The 17,434-nt window shown below is 40.0% G+C and overlaps 1 protein-coding gene across 2 annotated transcripts in view; it reads right to left on the bottom strand.

The window, feature by feature from the left end:
* RASA3 (RAS p21 protein activator 3) overlaps positions 1 to 16,601 on the bottom strand; it is a 187,326-nt gene extending 170,725 nt beyond the window's left edge. Inside the window, exon 1 of one of the 2 annotated variants that reach the window (XM_068926036.1) lies at positions 16,514 to 16,601. In XM_068926036.1, the coding sequence (XP_068782137.1) occupies positions 16,514 to 16,526 (13 nt within the window). In that variant the 5' untranslated portion in view covers positions 16,527 to 16,601. The remainder of the gene's footprint in view (positions 1 to 16,513) is intronic. The other variant, XM_068926047.1, reaches the window with a different exon arrangement.
* Between the last annotated feature and the right edge of the window lie 833 nt (positions 16,602 to 17,434).

Below are 17,434 nucleotides of genomic sequence, written 5' to 3'. Positions count from 1 at the left end.
TTGGATAGGTGGGGGAAGGTACCAGACCTCAGGAGAAAAAATACCCCTGGAATGGGGAAGAAGGACCTGATAGGAGGGAAGAGAAGGTATTCGACTGCTGTGCTTCCATGTTAGAGGAGCAGGTAATGAGAAAACTCCATGCTTGCTGTTGTTCCAGCCCACATGCATCATATCTAGCTAAAGAAGCCAAAGAAAAGTTAAATGAGGAAGGAAAGCTGGAATGGAAAGTCCTAGTCACCGCTACATCCTGCACCATCCTTTGTTTCCTTACTAGCCGAATACAACCCAGATTTGTTTCTCTGCGGTACTTTCTTTTGAATCAGCAGCTTTTTCTTTTTTTAATTAAAGCAAATCTTGCCAAATTCGTAGGAAAACGTACAAGCTGAAAAGCAAGGGTTATCCTCCCACCCCCCTGCATATGATTACTGCCATTATAGGATATCACATTATATATACATATATATGTATACATATACACACACATTCCCACCTACAAGCAGTTTACCTGTCTGAAAAAAGGAGGAATACTACAGAAACTGTAGGGAAGTATCTGAATTTTAAAAATGCTGAAATCTTTCCTCTAGTTAGACATTTGACATATGCATAAATTGTTAAAGGAATAGAACAACAATACTCTTCAGTAAAAACAGAGACGCAACTTGTGAATTACAGCCACATTTCTGCAGTGTTTTGCTGTAACATTTTTTGATGAGCCCTTTAAGAATCTGTTGAAAGGTATCCCAAAAAACGGCAAGAAGGATTTTTGTTCTTTCTTATCATTTCTTTGATGCCTACAACCAACACAAAATTAATATTACATTCTCCATCAACCAGCAAATTTTGAGAGCCTCATTTCAATTTTAAAACTCATACTTTTCTTCATGAATTAAATATACCACCTAGTAATACCATCACTATGGTAAGGCTGGATTTTACTTTCAATAACACATTGATTAAACTCTGCCCTCAAGAGTTTCAGTTTTCAATATGACAAAGATTGCTTTGATTATTGCACGACTGCATTATCTATGTATTAGGGTTTAAGTACAATGGCAAGATTTGGAAGGTATTTGGAATTGTGCCTGTCATATAAAATCTATACACAGATGCACAAATTAAAGCCCATTGAGCTCAATTCCCTGGTGCCTTTCTGGAGCTCAGCTGGCATCGCTGCGCTGAAAATTGGTCCCATTGTCAGGAGCTAGACAATCACGTCTTCCCACTGCCTTTCCCTCCCCCTACAGTTGTCCTTTTTGGGCCTGCTTGCTACACCTTTTGTGGACTGCCAGTGCTTTGTTGCAGGGAGCGTGGCCTTCGAATCCATCCTGCCAATTTGCTAACACTGTCAGAAACAGAAGTTGGGATTTACTGAGCTATTGACAATAAAGTCAATATTGACAATTGACAATTGTTTAATTTGACTAATTTGACTAATTGTCAAATTAAACAATTTGACTATTAGTCTATTGACTAATACACTATTACGCTATTAGTCTATTGACGCTATTGACAATTAGTTTAATTTGGTTTCCCCATCTCTGCTGGGCCTCCGTGCAATAGAAGCGTGCGCAGCAAACTTGGCTGCGCTCCTCTAATGGTCCACGTAACACAAGCTTCCTCTCACATCTAGACTCCTTCTTAGGTTTTAATCTGAAGCTTAGCGCAAGTTAGAATATATACTAACAGGCTGCAGTGCAAAAGAGCATGCTCTTAAATCAGCATAGGTCAGATGTCTCTGAGGACACTGGAGGAGTGTGGATTTTGGGCCAACGGGTAGCGATATCTACATAGCAAACTGGGTGCAGCTGTAGCTTGGACACATTTACATAAACACCTGCGAAAACCCACTTAGGAAAGACAAGCAAACAGGGTATAAGTCCTCAGGAAATGCTGGTTACCCACTAGTCAGAGTCCCTGCAGCTTTGCTAATTTACGTCTTTTGCAACTGTTCCACCTCGTTTGTGCCAAGCTTATTCTTACAGGAAGCAAGCTTCCACGTCAAGTTAAAGTTCAAATTACTTCATCTTCGCTGTTACTTTGAGTTAGTTAGTTTTGGTTAACTGATTTGAGTCAAAGCTCAGCCTCCTTAAAAATACACACGTTGGCAGACCTCTTAACTGGTTCCACTTCCTTGTCAGAGCAGGTATACATGGAGTCAGCTGTCTGTCCATCTAACTGTTTATGTTAGTCAGAAAACATCCACTGAAGTGAGCTGTGAAAAATCCAAGTGATTTTTGCAAACCCTTGAAGGCATCAGGTAAAATAGAATAAAACACAGACCAAATAAATTAATAATGCCAGTAATGAAAACCTGTGAAAGTCTGCACATCCTCAGATATGGCTAAGAAAACCCTCATATCTCTCTCTGCTGGAAAACATCAGACAAACAAAATTCCAGCAAACGAGTGCAAGTGCGCAGAGCCAGTCTGGACTTGAACCAAGACTGATTTCAAGTACGTTAGAGATCTTAAGTGAATATTTTGCACAACTCGTTCCAGGCTTGGATTTTGTGAGCTGAAGGCAGGAGCCTATTTCTCTTATGCTGAGTACAACTAATAACAACTGTAAAATGGCGCTGGCTGCCTGACAGCACATAACACTTTTATCCTCTGACCTTTCTGAGAAAAGGAGCAAGGTTGGCATAGATGCACACTTGCAAATTTTTTCCATAGTAGAAGATATTAATCCTGATGCAACTAATTATTACACCGTAAACACAGTCTTACTTTGATGACCCTCATTTCTCAGACTGATAAACACTTTCTGCTCCTGATTTCGTAAACATATACACTTTTTTAAAATCTTGCTCATAATCAGGTCTTTTTATAAGAATTTTACTTTGCATCCCATGTTACCTCCAATCTCAAATTTGGGAGATTGAAACTAGGTGGCCCAGTAAAATATCCTGTTTTCAAAGCACCCAGCATTTTCAGAGGGAAAGCAAAACAAACAAACAAACAAACAAAATCAAGCCTTCTTTTCCTAGCTGTCTAAATATATGGCTTTGTATGTTAATTAGATAATCAAATTTGAATTAAGACGTTTGCCTCCATTTTAATAACATTCTTTTCCATTGTTCACCTGACCACACCGTGATGGCAAGAAGTTCAAGCCACTGCAATCAAAGGGTAGGCTAATTGCATTAGGTTAAAGCATACAAAAGGCTTGACTTGACAAGCCCTTCGCACAGAAAACTCCCATTGACTGCAGCATCAGGGCCTTACGGGCCGGGCCGGAAGAGGCAGTCACACGGACATTCAAGACCCTCGTGGTTCTTTCAGTTCTTTTCTTCATGCTTGAAGAGCGAGGTTGCCATCTGGCACGAGCTCGCTTGCAGCAGCTGCGCAAAATAAACTCCAGCAAACATATGGGGACAGGTGTGATTAACAGTTAGATGGGGAGTGGGGGGGGAAGGACTACATTTTAATTTATCTAACAAAAGCTCAAGGGGACTGTGCACCTCAGAGCACATGTCATATCCCACCTTCTCAGCCCGAGAATTTACTCTTCAACCTTAGTGGTCTGCAGAAAGCTTCATCCAAATCACTGCTTCCAAGCACATTTTGGATTAAACTTTAAAACTGAAATGAAACTATTTCCCTTAAAGTAAGAGTATTCTGGTCAGCAGAAGAAAAAATATACATACATACACACACTTATATATTAAAAAAAAACTAAAAAAAACTCTTTTGATAACTTCAGTGAGGTGTTTTGGATTTTTCCAACTTACTTCAACTTATCAGTACTTTAAATGTCATTCCCACTCCTCACCTCCCAACTACACACACAAATAAGCACTTTGTTTGACTGGAAATACAATTTGGCTCAATCATGAAACTGAAAAACTAAACTTATTTGCACAGAGGAAAACAATAAGCAGTTCACAAATTGAAACAAGTATTTCAATGGCCTTAGAAAGACTGGGAAATCACCAAGTACAGTCATATTGTCCACAAAAGTGACTGGGATCTTCGCAGAACCCCGTGTGTCTCAGAATAGGCATGGAACAAGTCTCATGAATAGTAAAGGAAAATGTACTTTTTTCTGTTTATACCACAGAAATATGCTCTTTCAAGTTTCCAGATGAGGAATTTCTATCCCACAGAAGTGAAATGCAAGTCTTTTAAACCCTTGCTACTGTGACTCACTTACACAGTATGACCCTGTTAATTTGACTGTGGGAAAATGTGTGAAGTTCTAGGAACTGGTTTTCAAATCATCTGCTCCTGTAAAGCTAAACAATTGCCCTTAGTGGAGTCTGTAAAGACGGAGAGCCCAGAAACCAGAGTGAGTTCATTCAGAAGAGAGTACAGGTCTGTTTAGATTCTAAAGATCAGGATAAGAAGATAAAAAAAACCTGCTCTACGTTCATGGCTTTGTGTTTAAATAAGCCTACCAACTCTATCCGTTTGGACTGAAGAGCACCATTTTTAGTTGTAATCTATCACCCTACTGCTTTTAGGGTTTGGCTACCACAACAGCACAGACACAATGAGATAATGGTCACTGCATGTGCAGAGCAACCTCACTCCACGCGCACAATGAAACCATAATCCTAGGCACATCAGACTGTCCTCACATATGGTAGGTCTGACACATTTTGGACACTCGGAGTTACTGCGTTTACTCAGAACAAATGTATGTCCTTGAGCAGTAAGCCTGGAGTAGCCCAAACACATCAGACCTAATGCCCATCTACAATCAACATCACAAGTGCAGTAAGTCTCCCTGCAGGACTCCTACCAAGACTGTTGAACAGAACTTAAGCAGGTATGTTAGCTGGTCTGTCTGTGTCCTGGGTGAGTAACTGAAGCTGCCCAAAGAAAATGCAGCCAGGGGTGCTGAAGGCCAAGTTCTCCCTCATGGCAATGAATGCAAGAAAATCAGGCATCTCTGATCAGGTCCTGCTTCCCAGATCTTTGGGGCAGGTTGTGATGATCCCAATGTAGGAAAGTAACTTACAGTTTGGTTCTACGAGCCACTTAACAAAGCTCATCGAGATCCCCTTCTCCCAGCCCCAGTCCTATCCTATTACCTGCTGACAGGCAGGAGGAATGAAAAGGCAAGAACAGCCTGCAGAAACTGGCTCAATGGCAGCAGGGAGTTTTCCTCCTGCAGGGGAATTCCTTACTGGCCATTTACAGGCACAGTTCAATCCCCAGCATCAACGAAATAATGAAATCTGGTAAACTAGAGAAAGTTGGTGATGAGAGACAGAACACAGATGCTTCACCTGGGACCTCTCTGCAAGTCTCTCCTGAACCACACAGGCCCTTCTCTCCAGCTGTAGCCTCCTGGCTAAGATCTCCAAGCAGGTTTTGATCAAGGTCCAGAGAGAAATGAACATTTGTACATGCCATGAGATCTGTTGAATGAAGTCCAGTCAAGAAGTTAACAGGTGCTGGCTTTGTCAGAACCAGCAGGAGGTAGAAGGCATGCTAAAAGTGGATCAGCTAACAAAGATCACAAAGTGTATAACAGTAACACACGATAAGGCTGGCTTGCTGTGCTACCAAAAGAATGCTTTAATCTACAGGATAGAACAATCAATTCAGCAATTATAAAAAATAGACCTCCTAAGACCCATGCCGAGCGAATGGAAATGCCACCTATATTCCTACCACTAGCACCTAGATAACTGATCACATTTCATCACGAAGAAACATGTTGCTATAGCCTGAGGCAGACAGACTCTACTAAAGAACCAAATAGGAACAAATGACATATTAAATCTGAACTTGATGAACAACATTCCAGTTCCTGCCATATTTTTTAGTAAGGCGTGTATTAGGAAGGTGGATTATTCTGTGCAGTTGGTTTTCCTGTGCATTGTACTGTAGCACAGTGCAAACCAATAATATATCACAAGTAAATCAGGATGGGAGCCTTACTGACTATTTCCATTGAGTCACACAATGTGTAAACCTTGGCCCTTCCTTTTGGAAGCTGGTCTCCCAGTGACAGAAGAGGTTCACAAGACTAGAAAGAGGATTTATATCTCTGGCCTTTGAAGAACGGGTGAAGTGGTCCAAGTTAATCTACTGGTGAACACATCTCAAGAGTCTCTCTGACTTGTATTTATTTATTTGGGGAGAAAGGGATGAGCAGGTATGTATACTCATAAACAAATCTCCTTGCAAGTACTGGGAGGAAGACTAAGTTGAGAAATACCACAGGTAGGAGTGAAAGAAACATTATTGAAAGTGTGCTAGTATAAGGCTCGTGAGACTTACTTTGAGAGAAAAAGTTGTGTAAGTACATGGTACTTAGTCTCAGCCCCGGTAAAATTTCATCTGTAGTACAAGTTGTTTTGTTATCCATATGAACAGTGAAGCGTGCTTGTATTTTCTTCACCAGCTCACGGCTAGATCTGAATAAAACAACCTAAATCATTCCTACAGTAAAGGCAGCCATCACAGCTACAATAACATCACTTCTCTGTTTTCTAAAAAGCAGTGAAAAAGTATCCTCAGCCTCTCTGAATGCAGTGAATTAAATTGCTAAGGGATTACACACTAGTAGCATTTCTAGGGCCAAACTCATTACACATACCTTCATTCACTTTACATGGGCGCTGAGAAACGCTCTTCCACCTCCTCCCTATCTATGTAGAAAGCTGAGTGGATTTCTCCTTCCTGCTTCTCATATTTATTTCTCTCACCAATACTCTTTCTTTCCTGTCTGAAGATAAATTGCTCATGATGTTACAATGTAAAATTTTGAGTACAGATGAGTTAGGGTCCTATAAACTGCTCATCAACCAGATTTTTCCTCTACAGACGTTTGTGAATGTGCTTGATGATGTGACTGTCTCTCATTTCTGGTCTCCAATGCCCAATGATTACAGTTCTGCCTACTGAGGCCAAAAATATTCCCTAAAATATTTGCATTGATTGGACACAGCCTATAAAGAAATAACATATCCAAGCTACCAGACAAATACTATAAACTGTGCGGCCTCACAACCTTGACCAGCAAACAAAATAGAGGCATCACAGCAAAGTCTTGCTAAAAACATTTTGCCACAGTTCCAGCTTTCCTCACAACAACGCTCGTAGACCACAAACACTTTGGGACAGGGGTCCATTTTTTTCTGTTTATTTCCATTTCAGTATCAGTTTTAAAACCTCTAAAAATAGAAAAAAAAAGTCAGTTCTTCAGTACTCGGGGTTGCAAAACACCAGGATTACTTGAAGCTTCCCATACCAGCAAGAACACAGTGCTGTTCTTTCGTCCTCCCCAGTGCTGAACAGCAGCAGAGCAGAAAGGAGGAAAAATATCACTTAGGAGCCACTCGGCTGACCTGTGCAGCAAGCACATATTCTTGTACTTTGTAAGCAGACCTCATGCTTCATGCATGAAAATCAGTCATCTGACCTCTGTCTCAATCTCTCACAGCAGTACCAGCAACTCACCTACTCCAGACCAGTGGTCCTGGCTCAGAGGAGAAGTGCTCATACAGCAAAGCGGCAGAGGCTGTGCCTCTCAAGAGCTCTCTTCCCTCCCATCCCTCCGACACACAAACAAAAAGGACCCATGCTGGAACAGACGTTTTCTAGGGTTGCAGCTTTCCCCTGCAGTACATCTTGATCACATAATTTGATATTGCTGAAGAAAGACATATGACCAAAGAGGTGCGCCCTCATAGTACAAGTCAGCGCCTGCAGCTTCACACGCTGAACGAGATGAAAATGTTAAAGGCCGTAGAAAGCTTTTATTTCCCATGCAGCTCAGGAGAAAGACTTGAGGCTGATGCAACTCTCATTTATCTTTTATGTAAAAACTAGCAGAGATTAATGAATTCTTCACAGATATTTTCAGTTTCCAAATAATCTCTGGTAAAAAGAAAAATACTCAAGGAACGGGGCTCTGTCTACATGGCCATGCTGAAGGGGAGCTAAGGATACCAGTTTTGTGAGAGGCTGAACCTCCTCAGACCCTGCTTACTAATGTGATTTTGTGACACTGCACATACTGTGGGATGGGTCCTGTTTGGTTCCGTGAACCTAGGCCGAGACAGGGTATTTATCTCAGTTTGTTCGTAATAAAAAGACTAAAACCATGTGTAAGATCATTGAACGTTGTGACACATGAGCACAAAAGACTGCAAATGGAAGTTAGGCCTCTGTAAAGATGGCTCACTAATCAGAAGATATATTTTTTCCTTGTTAAATTTTTGTATCTGTTTTTTAAATCTTCTTTCCAGATTAAATAAAATGGTCAGAGAAATAAAATACATCCAGGTCTCAGAACAGTCAATATATCAACGCAAGGAATGTAGGTTTAGTGTACAAATACACTGTCCCAAGATTCATTTAAATCATGCTTAACAGTGACCCCTAGTGTTGTTTAGCAGCTTCTTTGCTCTCTATTAGGGGGGAGTTAAGTGAGAATAGCAACTAAGCCAGACTGAAACGAATCTTCTTCTCTACTGAAAAGCAGCTGCAGGGATCCAGAGGAAGGCCACAAAAGTCCAGCTGAGAGCACCTCGCTGTTCTAGTCCACCTCAATTAGCCTCTTTAGTCTTTGGTAAAGGTCCAATTTCCATTGTCCGCCTGAGGACTGGGGTCCACAGCTATCACTATCTTACAGCTTATCAACCCCCCCCCCCCCAAAATCCCATCTACAACAACTTCCATTGGCATATATTATGGAAATCTAGATGCCAAATTTGTTGATGGCATTTCATTTTAGCAACCTCTCAGTATAGAATCTCTTTTTGCGCTTAGGCCTACTGTCACATATGTGATTAACATTTGCTCTTATTATTCATGTGTTTACATACAAAATGTCATGGCATAATACCGATTTGGGGAATAGTCTGAGTCTACATTTGGGAAATTCAGAGAATATTAAGTGCTGGCTAGCCATCTGATGAGAACTATTAAGGGATACCAAAAAGGGAGAGACTGAGCCATATCTCAGGGAGCAGGCAAGGGGAGGAAAATGTGGGAATCAAGTACAGAGTAAAAGACAAACTTCTGGATCCTAGGCAGGCTCACTGCTTTTAAAAAACATGCTTTTAATATAGTAAATTGTGTCCCAGTTCTGAAATTCTAACCTAGCCTTTATTGCAACAAAATCTTACTAGATTTCATGTGTGTAGTAATTTCAATCAGCATTTGTAGACAATAGTTACTTAGCACTTCTAAGAACTCTCATTTCTGTCTTCTGCCATTCAATCCTCATTTGGGGAAATGCACTGGATGTATCAAAACATAGCAGATGTACCCAATAGGTTACTGTAGGAAATATGAAGTACTTCCCCCTTGCTTCCCCTCCTCTTTCACTTTTGCCTCTTTCAACAGTTACTTTAAAGGTATTGAGTCAACATGGTATCTCACGATCCTCAACGTGACACAGTCGTTTCAGAAAGTATAAAGTGGCTGTGTAAGCAAATGTACTTAGAGAGAAAAATGAAGTTAGAAAAGACCATGAACTTTACAGTATTTTTATTTTAGGGTAGAAACATTAATGAGTGAATGGGTACAGCTCTCCAATCACTACAATAACCTTGTAAAGCCAGATTAAACCAGATGTAGCCATGACCTGATATACAGTGACTAGTTTGACTTATACGTAACCAGGTACTTCCATCTGCGCCTATCCCCCCGCCCCAATACACACACAAAAGAATGAAAATACAGCAAAACAAGTGAAACAAGTGGTTAAATAAGAGTCTGAACCTGTAAAGGGTGGAGCACTGCAGTGACTAACGACTCCAGGGCAAGTAGATAAGGCCATATTTTACAGACACCAACAGCTATATTTGCGTCGTCTTTGTCAGCCCAGCTTGAGTGCACTTGAGCTGAACTCCAAAAACTGAGCAGACATTTTAATATTTAGTGCATTATAAATAAGTAGCTCTCATTTTTACGGATTCTTCATTTGAAGAAAAGGATGCAAGACCATGAATATTTTAAACGTTAAGTCACTTCCTAAAAACAGAAGGTAAAACTTCTAAAAGTAGTATTAAAAGAACTGCAAGAAAATGGACAAACCAAACGACCAAGCTGAACCTGATTTGCCAGGGGAAAGAAAAGCAATTTCATCATTAGAGCACTGATGTGAAATCTCGGCCCATTAACTTCAATAGGGCTCAGATTTCATTATTGGTTCCTGCTTTTTCAGAAGATATTCTGTGCAAGTAGCTATAATAGAAGGCTTCTTCCAGTTAGTGGTCTTTGCTGAGAAATGCTCTACAAATGGTCTTATTACTGATGCTGCCATCATTCAAGTTCCCAAGTTTCTCTCTGTGCTATAACGACAGATTTAGTCAGTCTGGATAAATAACACATTCACTTTTTTGCAACAGAATACCAAAATCCATTCTTTTATTTCTATATAGAAGTGTTAAAAACAGATCAATTTTACTGTGTATTTTACTTATGCACTTATGTATCAATTTGTATCAACAGAAATGTCAATGATATGAAGCATATGAAAAAAATCACTACCCAACACATATCCTTTAATAATATAGGTATTAGACAGTGGAAAATATACTCCAGATGTCATCCTACTTAAGGGAAAACAAAACCAAAAAACCTACACACTAAAAATAGTATGCCATAACGGCTGTGAAATAAAAAAAAAAAAAAGCATTCTAACTCTGCAGGTCACTGTTGAAAGCTCAGATCACCTACTAACCTTCCAGAGTCATTTTCCAATTACCCTAAGGATCAATTTGCAGGTTTTCAGTGTTCCAAAAGACAGCACAAACTGGCAAAATATCAATGAGCTGACCTGAGGCACAAACTTTGTACGGTAACCAGAAAGCACTTTAACACTAGAGGGCAGGAGAACATCTTTTAAATCCAAGTTTTGCAATTTCAACAGTTAATCTTCACCTGACTAAAGGTGTTCTACAGAACGCCTCTTTGGTCAGATAATGAAATAGCGGTAAGATTGTTCTATTCTTATGGACTACTTACATTTGGTAAAAGTATCATGATTTTTATTCCCAAGAACTAGCACAAACAAAACAGCACAGACTGAAGCTGAAGATATTAACTTGCAACGAAACCTCCTTTCGCTAACCTCCTTATTTTGAACCATAAACCACCACCCCTCAAGCCACCTATTTAACCTATGTAATCTTGACTGGGAGATTTAGTTGATGTTTGGCTAGGCTTCTGCTCCTCCTGCTCAGGAATTTTATGTATTGTTCAATATCAAAATAAATTGTAAAGAGTTATTCAGATTCACTGGGCTTCCTCAATACATAAGCTGAAGATCATCAGGCTCTGCTCTCAAGATCAATTTCTTTGTTACAGTCAGGACTAATGGCCTCTCATTGGTCAAAAGCTTCCCTGACTGGAGTACAATGAAGCTGTGATCTTACTGAGCCTCAGTGAGAATTAGCATCTTTGACAGAACCTGGTAGTATTTATTCATTCATAAGAAGCAGAGATGTGCATAAGTATTTGTCACATCACAGCATTTTTAAATCGGCAGGTTTGCACTACAATAAAGAAACCAAATACAGTCTGGAGCTTCAGTTTAACTACTGCAGTAGTCTGCACTATCTTGAATGAGGAGCCCACCGGGCCTCAGCTGAATGAACCAGAAAGTCAACAGTCAGTCACAAGAAAAGGCACGTTCGATTCTCACTCCCACACAAAACAAGTGTCTAGGGATGCAAAATGAAGAGGGGATTCACACCATAAGCACAAATATGTCAAAATGCAAATGTGATTATGCAAAATGCCAAATGCACCTGCAAGGACAGCCATCATGATGTACGTGATACTTAGACAACATGTGAGTTTTTGTCTACTTATCGTGGGAACCCACCGGGTTTTTTGCTAAAAAAAAATCCACAAAGCATTGAAGCGCTTCTCTGACATACATGCTGGTCGCTGCAAGGTTCTGTAAAAGGACAGCAAAGTGATTAAAGCAGCTCTTTGTTTTGTAGGGCAGGGAGGAGAAATCAAGCCCAGGCAAGTGATTCAAAGGATGAGGTTTATCATTTCAGTAAAAGGGCTGATGATTAGTTAAAAATACTGTTTTCATCCTCTGAAGTGAGATCATCATCCATTTCAGCAAAAAAAAAAAATTTTACAAGAAAATGTAATCTACATATGTTGCTATCATCATGTCTTTGAAAACCTATAAGCTTCTTGGCAACTGCAAGAAAATTAGTTAAAAGACAACCTTCAGAGGGTAACGATAGCATCAACAATAAACATGTGCCAAAAAAAAAAAGTAGCTCATTCCAGAGGTGTTACAAAACCACTTTTAAAGGAAACCAGAAGTTGAAGCATACATAGATTGTTTTAGATGTTTTAGATGTTTTCTTTTTTTGCATGCATGGAGTCTCACTTAGCCATTGATTCAATTTCTTTATGAAAATAAAGGATACAAATGCCAAGGTATAATACTGTGGTGTAAGAAGGCTGCATCTGGCACAGTGATCTGAAAAAAAGTAGTTGTTTCCACATAGAATTGTTTTCAACATTACATCTCAGTAACAGAATAATCAAAACCTGTATTTCTTAAAACAAAATGCCATGAAATAAAGTCAAGAGATATAGTTTCCAGATTACTCACTACTTCACTGTCCTAAAATCTAGGGAGTAAACTTCCTAAATTAGACAAACCAACACAGTGCTGTAATATAGAGCATGCACATTTCAAGTAAACATCAGTGTTTTGACTTAAAATGAAACATTAGACTGAAAACAGCCACATCATAGTTTTGCTCTCCAATCAAAACTATGTCCCAAGACTCCAAAGTCCTTAAAATATCACGGCACATGTATGTTACCCTATATATGGTTTACAGGCATGTTCTAGTTTGCTTTCTCCATTCTCTCTGCATCCAATAACCTGACTGTCTTCTATTCCGCTGCCTGCGCTGTATGGAATAGTAGCAGCTACCATTATGATACAGGAAATGACTTTTTGTTCCAAAAACTGATCTGCTGCAGCCCTGAGCGTGAATACATACACATGTGACCTATCTTTCTATATTTTTAAGCTCTTGATAGAGGAGGGGTAGAGTTTTAATTCTTGATAACGGAGGGCTACGTAGAGGGAGGATATATTTCAAAAAAGCCAGGCAGCTAAGTCCCACTGTAGATCTCCACAGCCCATAATTGGAAATTAGATATCTAGCCCACACATAGACACTTGCTTTGTAGACGCACAGGGCAGGATTCAACTCCTTAAACATAAGCATCTAGTGTCAATTTAGGCATTAGTGTGAATTCACCTGGCCATCCGGCCCCAGTCCAGAAGGGCAAGACTCTTCCGCAGGCTAGTCCCAAGTAGATGTCACAGATATTCTACAGTAACTGAAATAATACTCAGACACAACTGGACTCCTACATTTAGAGGACCGAACCAAGCCCCCCAAGGTAGAATCTGCTAGATATTAAGACATACGTGTTTGGGTATCTATGACACAGATGTTTAGACTTCCATTCTAGTCAGCTGAAATCTAATTAACACAACTAATGGAGTCCAGGGAGACAGTCTGCTCCCCTGAATGTAGACACCTTTATTGGGTCAACTGAATTATTTTTAGTGCTCCACTGACAGCTGAATACCTCCAGGGAAAAAAAAAGCAAAACCTAGACTGATAGCAAAGACCGTCTCATCTGCCTTCCCAGTACATCTAGTTTGGCTCATCACCTTTACTACTTCTGGACTGAACCTCCTCTCTTGTAGCCTCTTCCATGTTACTTTGCATACTAGCCAGCATAGACCATTCAGGTACTTCTCAGAAGAAATCTAAGGGATACAAGATTTAAAATAAAACCTTAATGAATCAGAAACTAAGTCTTACTACCACACATACCTGTACGATCTTTTTAAACCTAAAAAAAGAGAAGGCTAATTGTAGCAGTAGTGCAGCTTTGTATTACAAGTTGCCTTTTGCAGTGCACATATTTAGCTTCCAGTGTTAAAAATTACCCTCAAGACTTTGTAATTTTCTTTCAGTTCTTCATGCCTCTCACAATAAAATGTATTTTCTTCATTTCCTTAGAACAGGTTCCTTTCAGTTGGCTTCTGAGCAGGAAAGATTAAACATCCTTAAGCTCATTCTTGACACTCTGATAAGCATGCTGGACTAATACTGCGTGCATGAAAGAGAGAAATCAGCTTGAGAGAGGACCCTCTTCTAAAATTAAAGTCTTAGAAAAGCTGAAACAAAATCTGATTTTGGTTATTCTGATGCAATCAACAGGATTCACCAGAATCACTTTGCACTCACCACTGTAAAAAATCAAAACCTGCCTCTGAGAACAAATATAAATTCCAAGACTCTTCAATTCAGAAAAAAATGAACAATAGGTTTGTATCATCTAGAAAACAATAGGAAGCAAAGTGTTCTACAAGGAGCAGACCCAGCAAAGCCTGATTTCTTAACGACTGCACGTAACTGCACGGATCATTTGCCAAGTCCCAGCTTCCCTTTCTCCACAATACCTTCAGTCCCTGTCTTCCCACGTCCTTCAGTCCCCCTGTGACATCCTCTCATCATGTTCCCAACCCATACACATGCTCACTGGACTGCTGGCAAGCCAAAGAGAGCAGATAGATATTTAGCTCGGGCTGCAGCCTTCCATGGAGGAAAGATGCATTCATCTAGGTCTCTCTAATCACGCCACTGACTTTCAGAAAACTTGTAGGAACTAATTTTGCAGTTGGAGATGCCTGTCAAGTTTGCTTGACAATGGCCAACAGGATCAAAAGATGTTGTGGAAGAAGAGGCAGGACTAATAGACAATGCAGTTGTGTAAACCAAACTAAAATAACAGAGAAGAAAAAAAAAAAAACCACTCAGTTTAACTGTAGACTGCTCTCTTGATAGGTTATGTAGTTCATGGTGGGCAATCAAACAATAGTTACAAGATCCAGATATAGAAAGTAATATCCTGCCGTTCAGCCTAGAAGTAAAACAACCAATACCATTTCTACGTGAAAAGCCATGAGTTTTGTAAGATAATTAAAGAATGCTGTTAGGATACATGACAAAAGGCAATTGCTACACTTCCCATCCCCTTTTCCATCTAGGTGTACGCCATGAATGCTCCCAACCTGATCAAGACCATCGTATATTATACGGTGTCAAAGTTCATCCAATTTCTGGATTTACTTTTTTTGACAGCATTACCAATTCAAAGCTAAAATAACTCCTTTTTCCATCTCCCTACACCAAAGCTTAGCCGTTCTATATAGAGCAGAGGAGTCACACCATGGGAACAATTTTGATAGTCTGTGGGGACTGCAAAGGCTTGCACCCTAATAGGCCTGCAGTAGTAATACATGGGGTTGTAACCACAAGTTCACCTGGTGCTGGAGTTGCAGGGATCATAATAGCAAAAGCTTCAGAACAGGGGCAGTAGAAGGTCACTCATTTTCTGTTTATCTGGGCAAAACGACTGAGCAAGGAGCAGTCTCTGAAACCTTTCCCAGAAAAAATGACACCTGTAGTTGGGAGTATTTCAGACAACCCCTACCACATATTCCCCTACTCTGAAGGCCTAACATATCGCCTTGCTCCAAACACAATACTTCTCAAGACAGAAACAAGGAAACCTTTCCAAGTAAAAAGAAAACCTTTTGGCATACAAACCAAAAATGAATATATACACTTGAACTGCATAAAGTTCGCATGCACAAACATCAAACTGATTTGGAAACAAAAATCTAAAAACAGCAACAGGAAGCTATGTGCTAGTACCAGAATACTGAACATAGAGATATATTTAGAACAAAAGAGAAAAAAAAAAGTTCTAAATGCAGTTAAAATGCAATATAAAATTCCACAAAGTAGGAAAGTTTTAATACGACTGTGAAGTTCTACCCTTCCTTGAAAGATTTAAGATGTTAGAGTGTAATATTTTATAGAGCAGTTTGTTCTAACTGACTCTGTGTCTTCACATCTATTGGAAGTACTATTAGCAAAACACGGTGTATCAACACCACTTAACCATTAAAACAGTTTAGCACTTTACTACTACTGGATTTGATAGATAAACCTATATCATTAGAAACTACTTAAATTCAGCTTTCTCCCTTTACACCTAAAATAATTTTTTAAGGCTCAACTAGTTCACAAAGATCTTGTTGTTCACAGCCACATGTGTGAGTCCTATTTGCCCACACACTTACAGCACTGCCAGTGCAGGAGCAAAGCGTTGGAGTCTGCCTGTAAGGTCAGTCTCTCTGAATGACAAACTACTTGATGAGCAGTGAGGGAAGAGCAGCTTCCCTTTGCAGAAATGGGACTGGCAGCCCACCTGAGCAGGGCCCTCGGGAGCAGCACTGACAGCCTCCCAGTTGAGCTTTAGCCACCATTTCTCAGAGCTCCAACCCCAGAAGCAACTCACTCAGGCAAGCTAACTCCTCAGGGGAACGTGAGAGAACAGCATATAACACATAGACGTTACAGAGCAACGCAACGTAATTTGCTCTTTACTTTGGCAATGTTAGAACTGTATAGATGTTAACAAAATAATTAACATATTCTACGTGCATTTCTGTACCTTAGTTTCCTCACCTTCATAGAGCATTCCCTGGGCCTGGCCAAGATCGTGCAGATCACAGATCCTCTCTCTGCTTCAGACCAGCTCCCTTTGACTATGGCTGCTCTTACCGTTAACCATCCCCAATAAAAGCATCTTCTTCTCTTCCTACCCCCACACTTCCTGTGTATCTTTTTTTTCTTACCCAACCCAGACTTTTATGTTAACGGTTAGCATAAGCTCCTGATTCTTTTTGTTCTGCATGTGATAAACTTCCATCCTGCAAACTCGTCCCCTACTGAGATATTTTAATGTATCTTGTTCTTTTACAGGTTTCTGCAATCCACTGCCACAGAATCTCACAGGTAATGGAAAAGAGAGTTCCGAAACGCTACCATTGCATCCGGTCAAAGAGGGAAACATACTGCTTGTTAGCAAATTGTGGGCTCCGTCACTCCATAGTTTCTAAATAATATCAAACTTCTTTTATTGTACATAAAGGGATCCACAAATGGACAAATACCAGCTTCCGTAACCATTAGCTACTGTACTATTTTCAAAGAGATTTTAAACCAACAAATAGAACCAGTGGGATGGTAGCACTCATAGCAAACTACGAGTTTCACTGAGCAAAAGGTACAAAAAAGCTTGGTTACATCAGCTCTCATCCACAGAACGACAGAAAGGCCCTAGAAGCTACTTAGATAGCTAAAGATTTCTTCAGGCAGGCCAGACATGATGTTCAATCTCGTTAGAGCTGTCAGATCTAAAGAAACAGCTAACAAAAGGATTAGTCTCTTCATTATAGGAGCTAATGGAAAGATGAACAAGGATTTTGCTTTCCTGAAGACCTCTGTCACTGAAAAACAAAAAAGTAGACTTAAAAACGTAGCTGAGTAAAGAAACCAAAAATATTCCTATGTTACACCACACAGTCACCAAAATCAGTATCTACC

The sequence above is a fragment of the Struthio camelus genome, chromosome 1 (genome assembly GCF_040807025.1).
Source record: "Struthio camelus isolate bStrCam1 chromosome 1, bStrCam1.hap1, whole genome shotgun sequence".
In the NCBI taxonomy this organism is placed as follows: Eukaryota; Metazoa; Chordata; class Aves; order Struthioniformes; family Struthionidae; genus Struthio; species Struthio camelus.
This window is presented reverse-complemented; position numbering and strand designations above follow the sequence as displayed.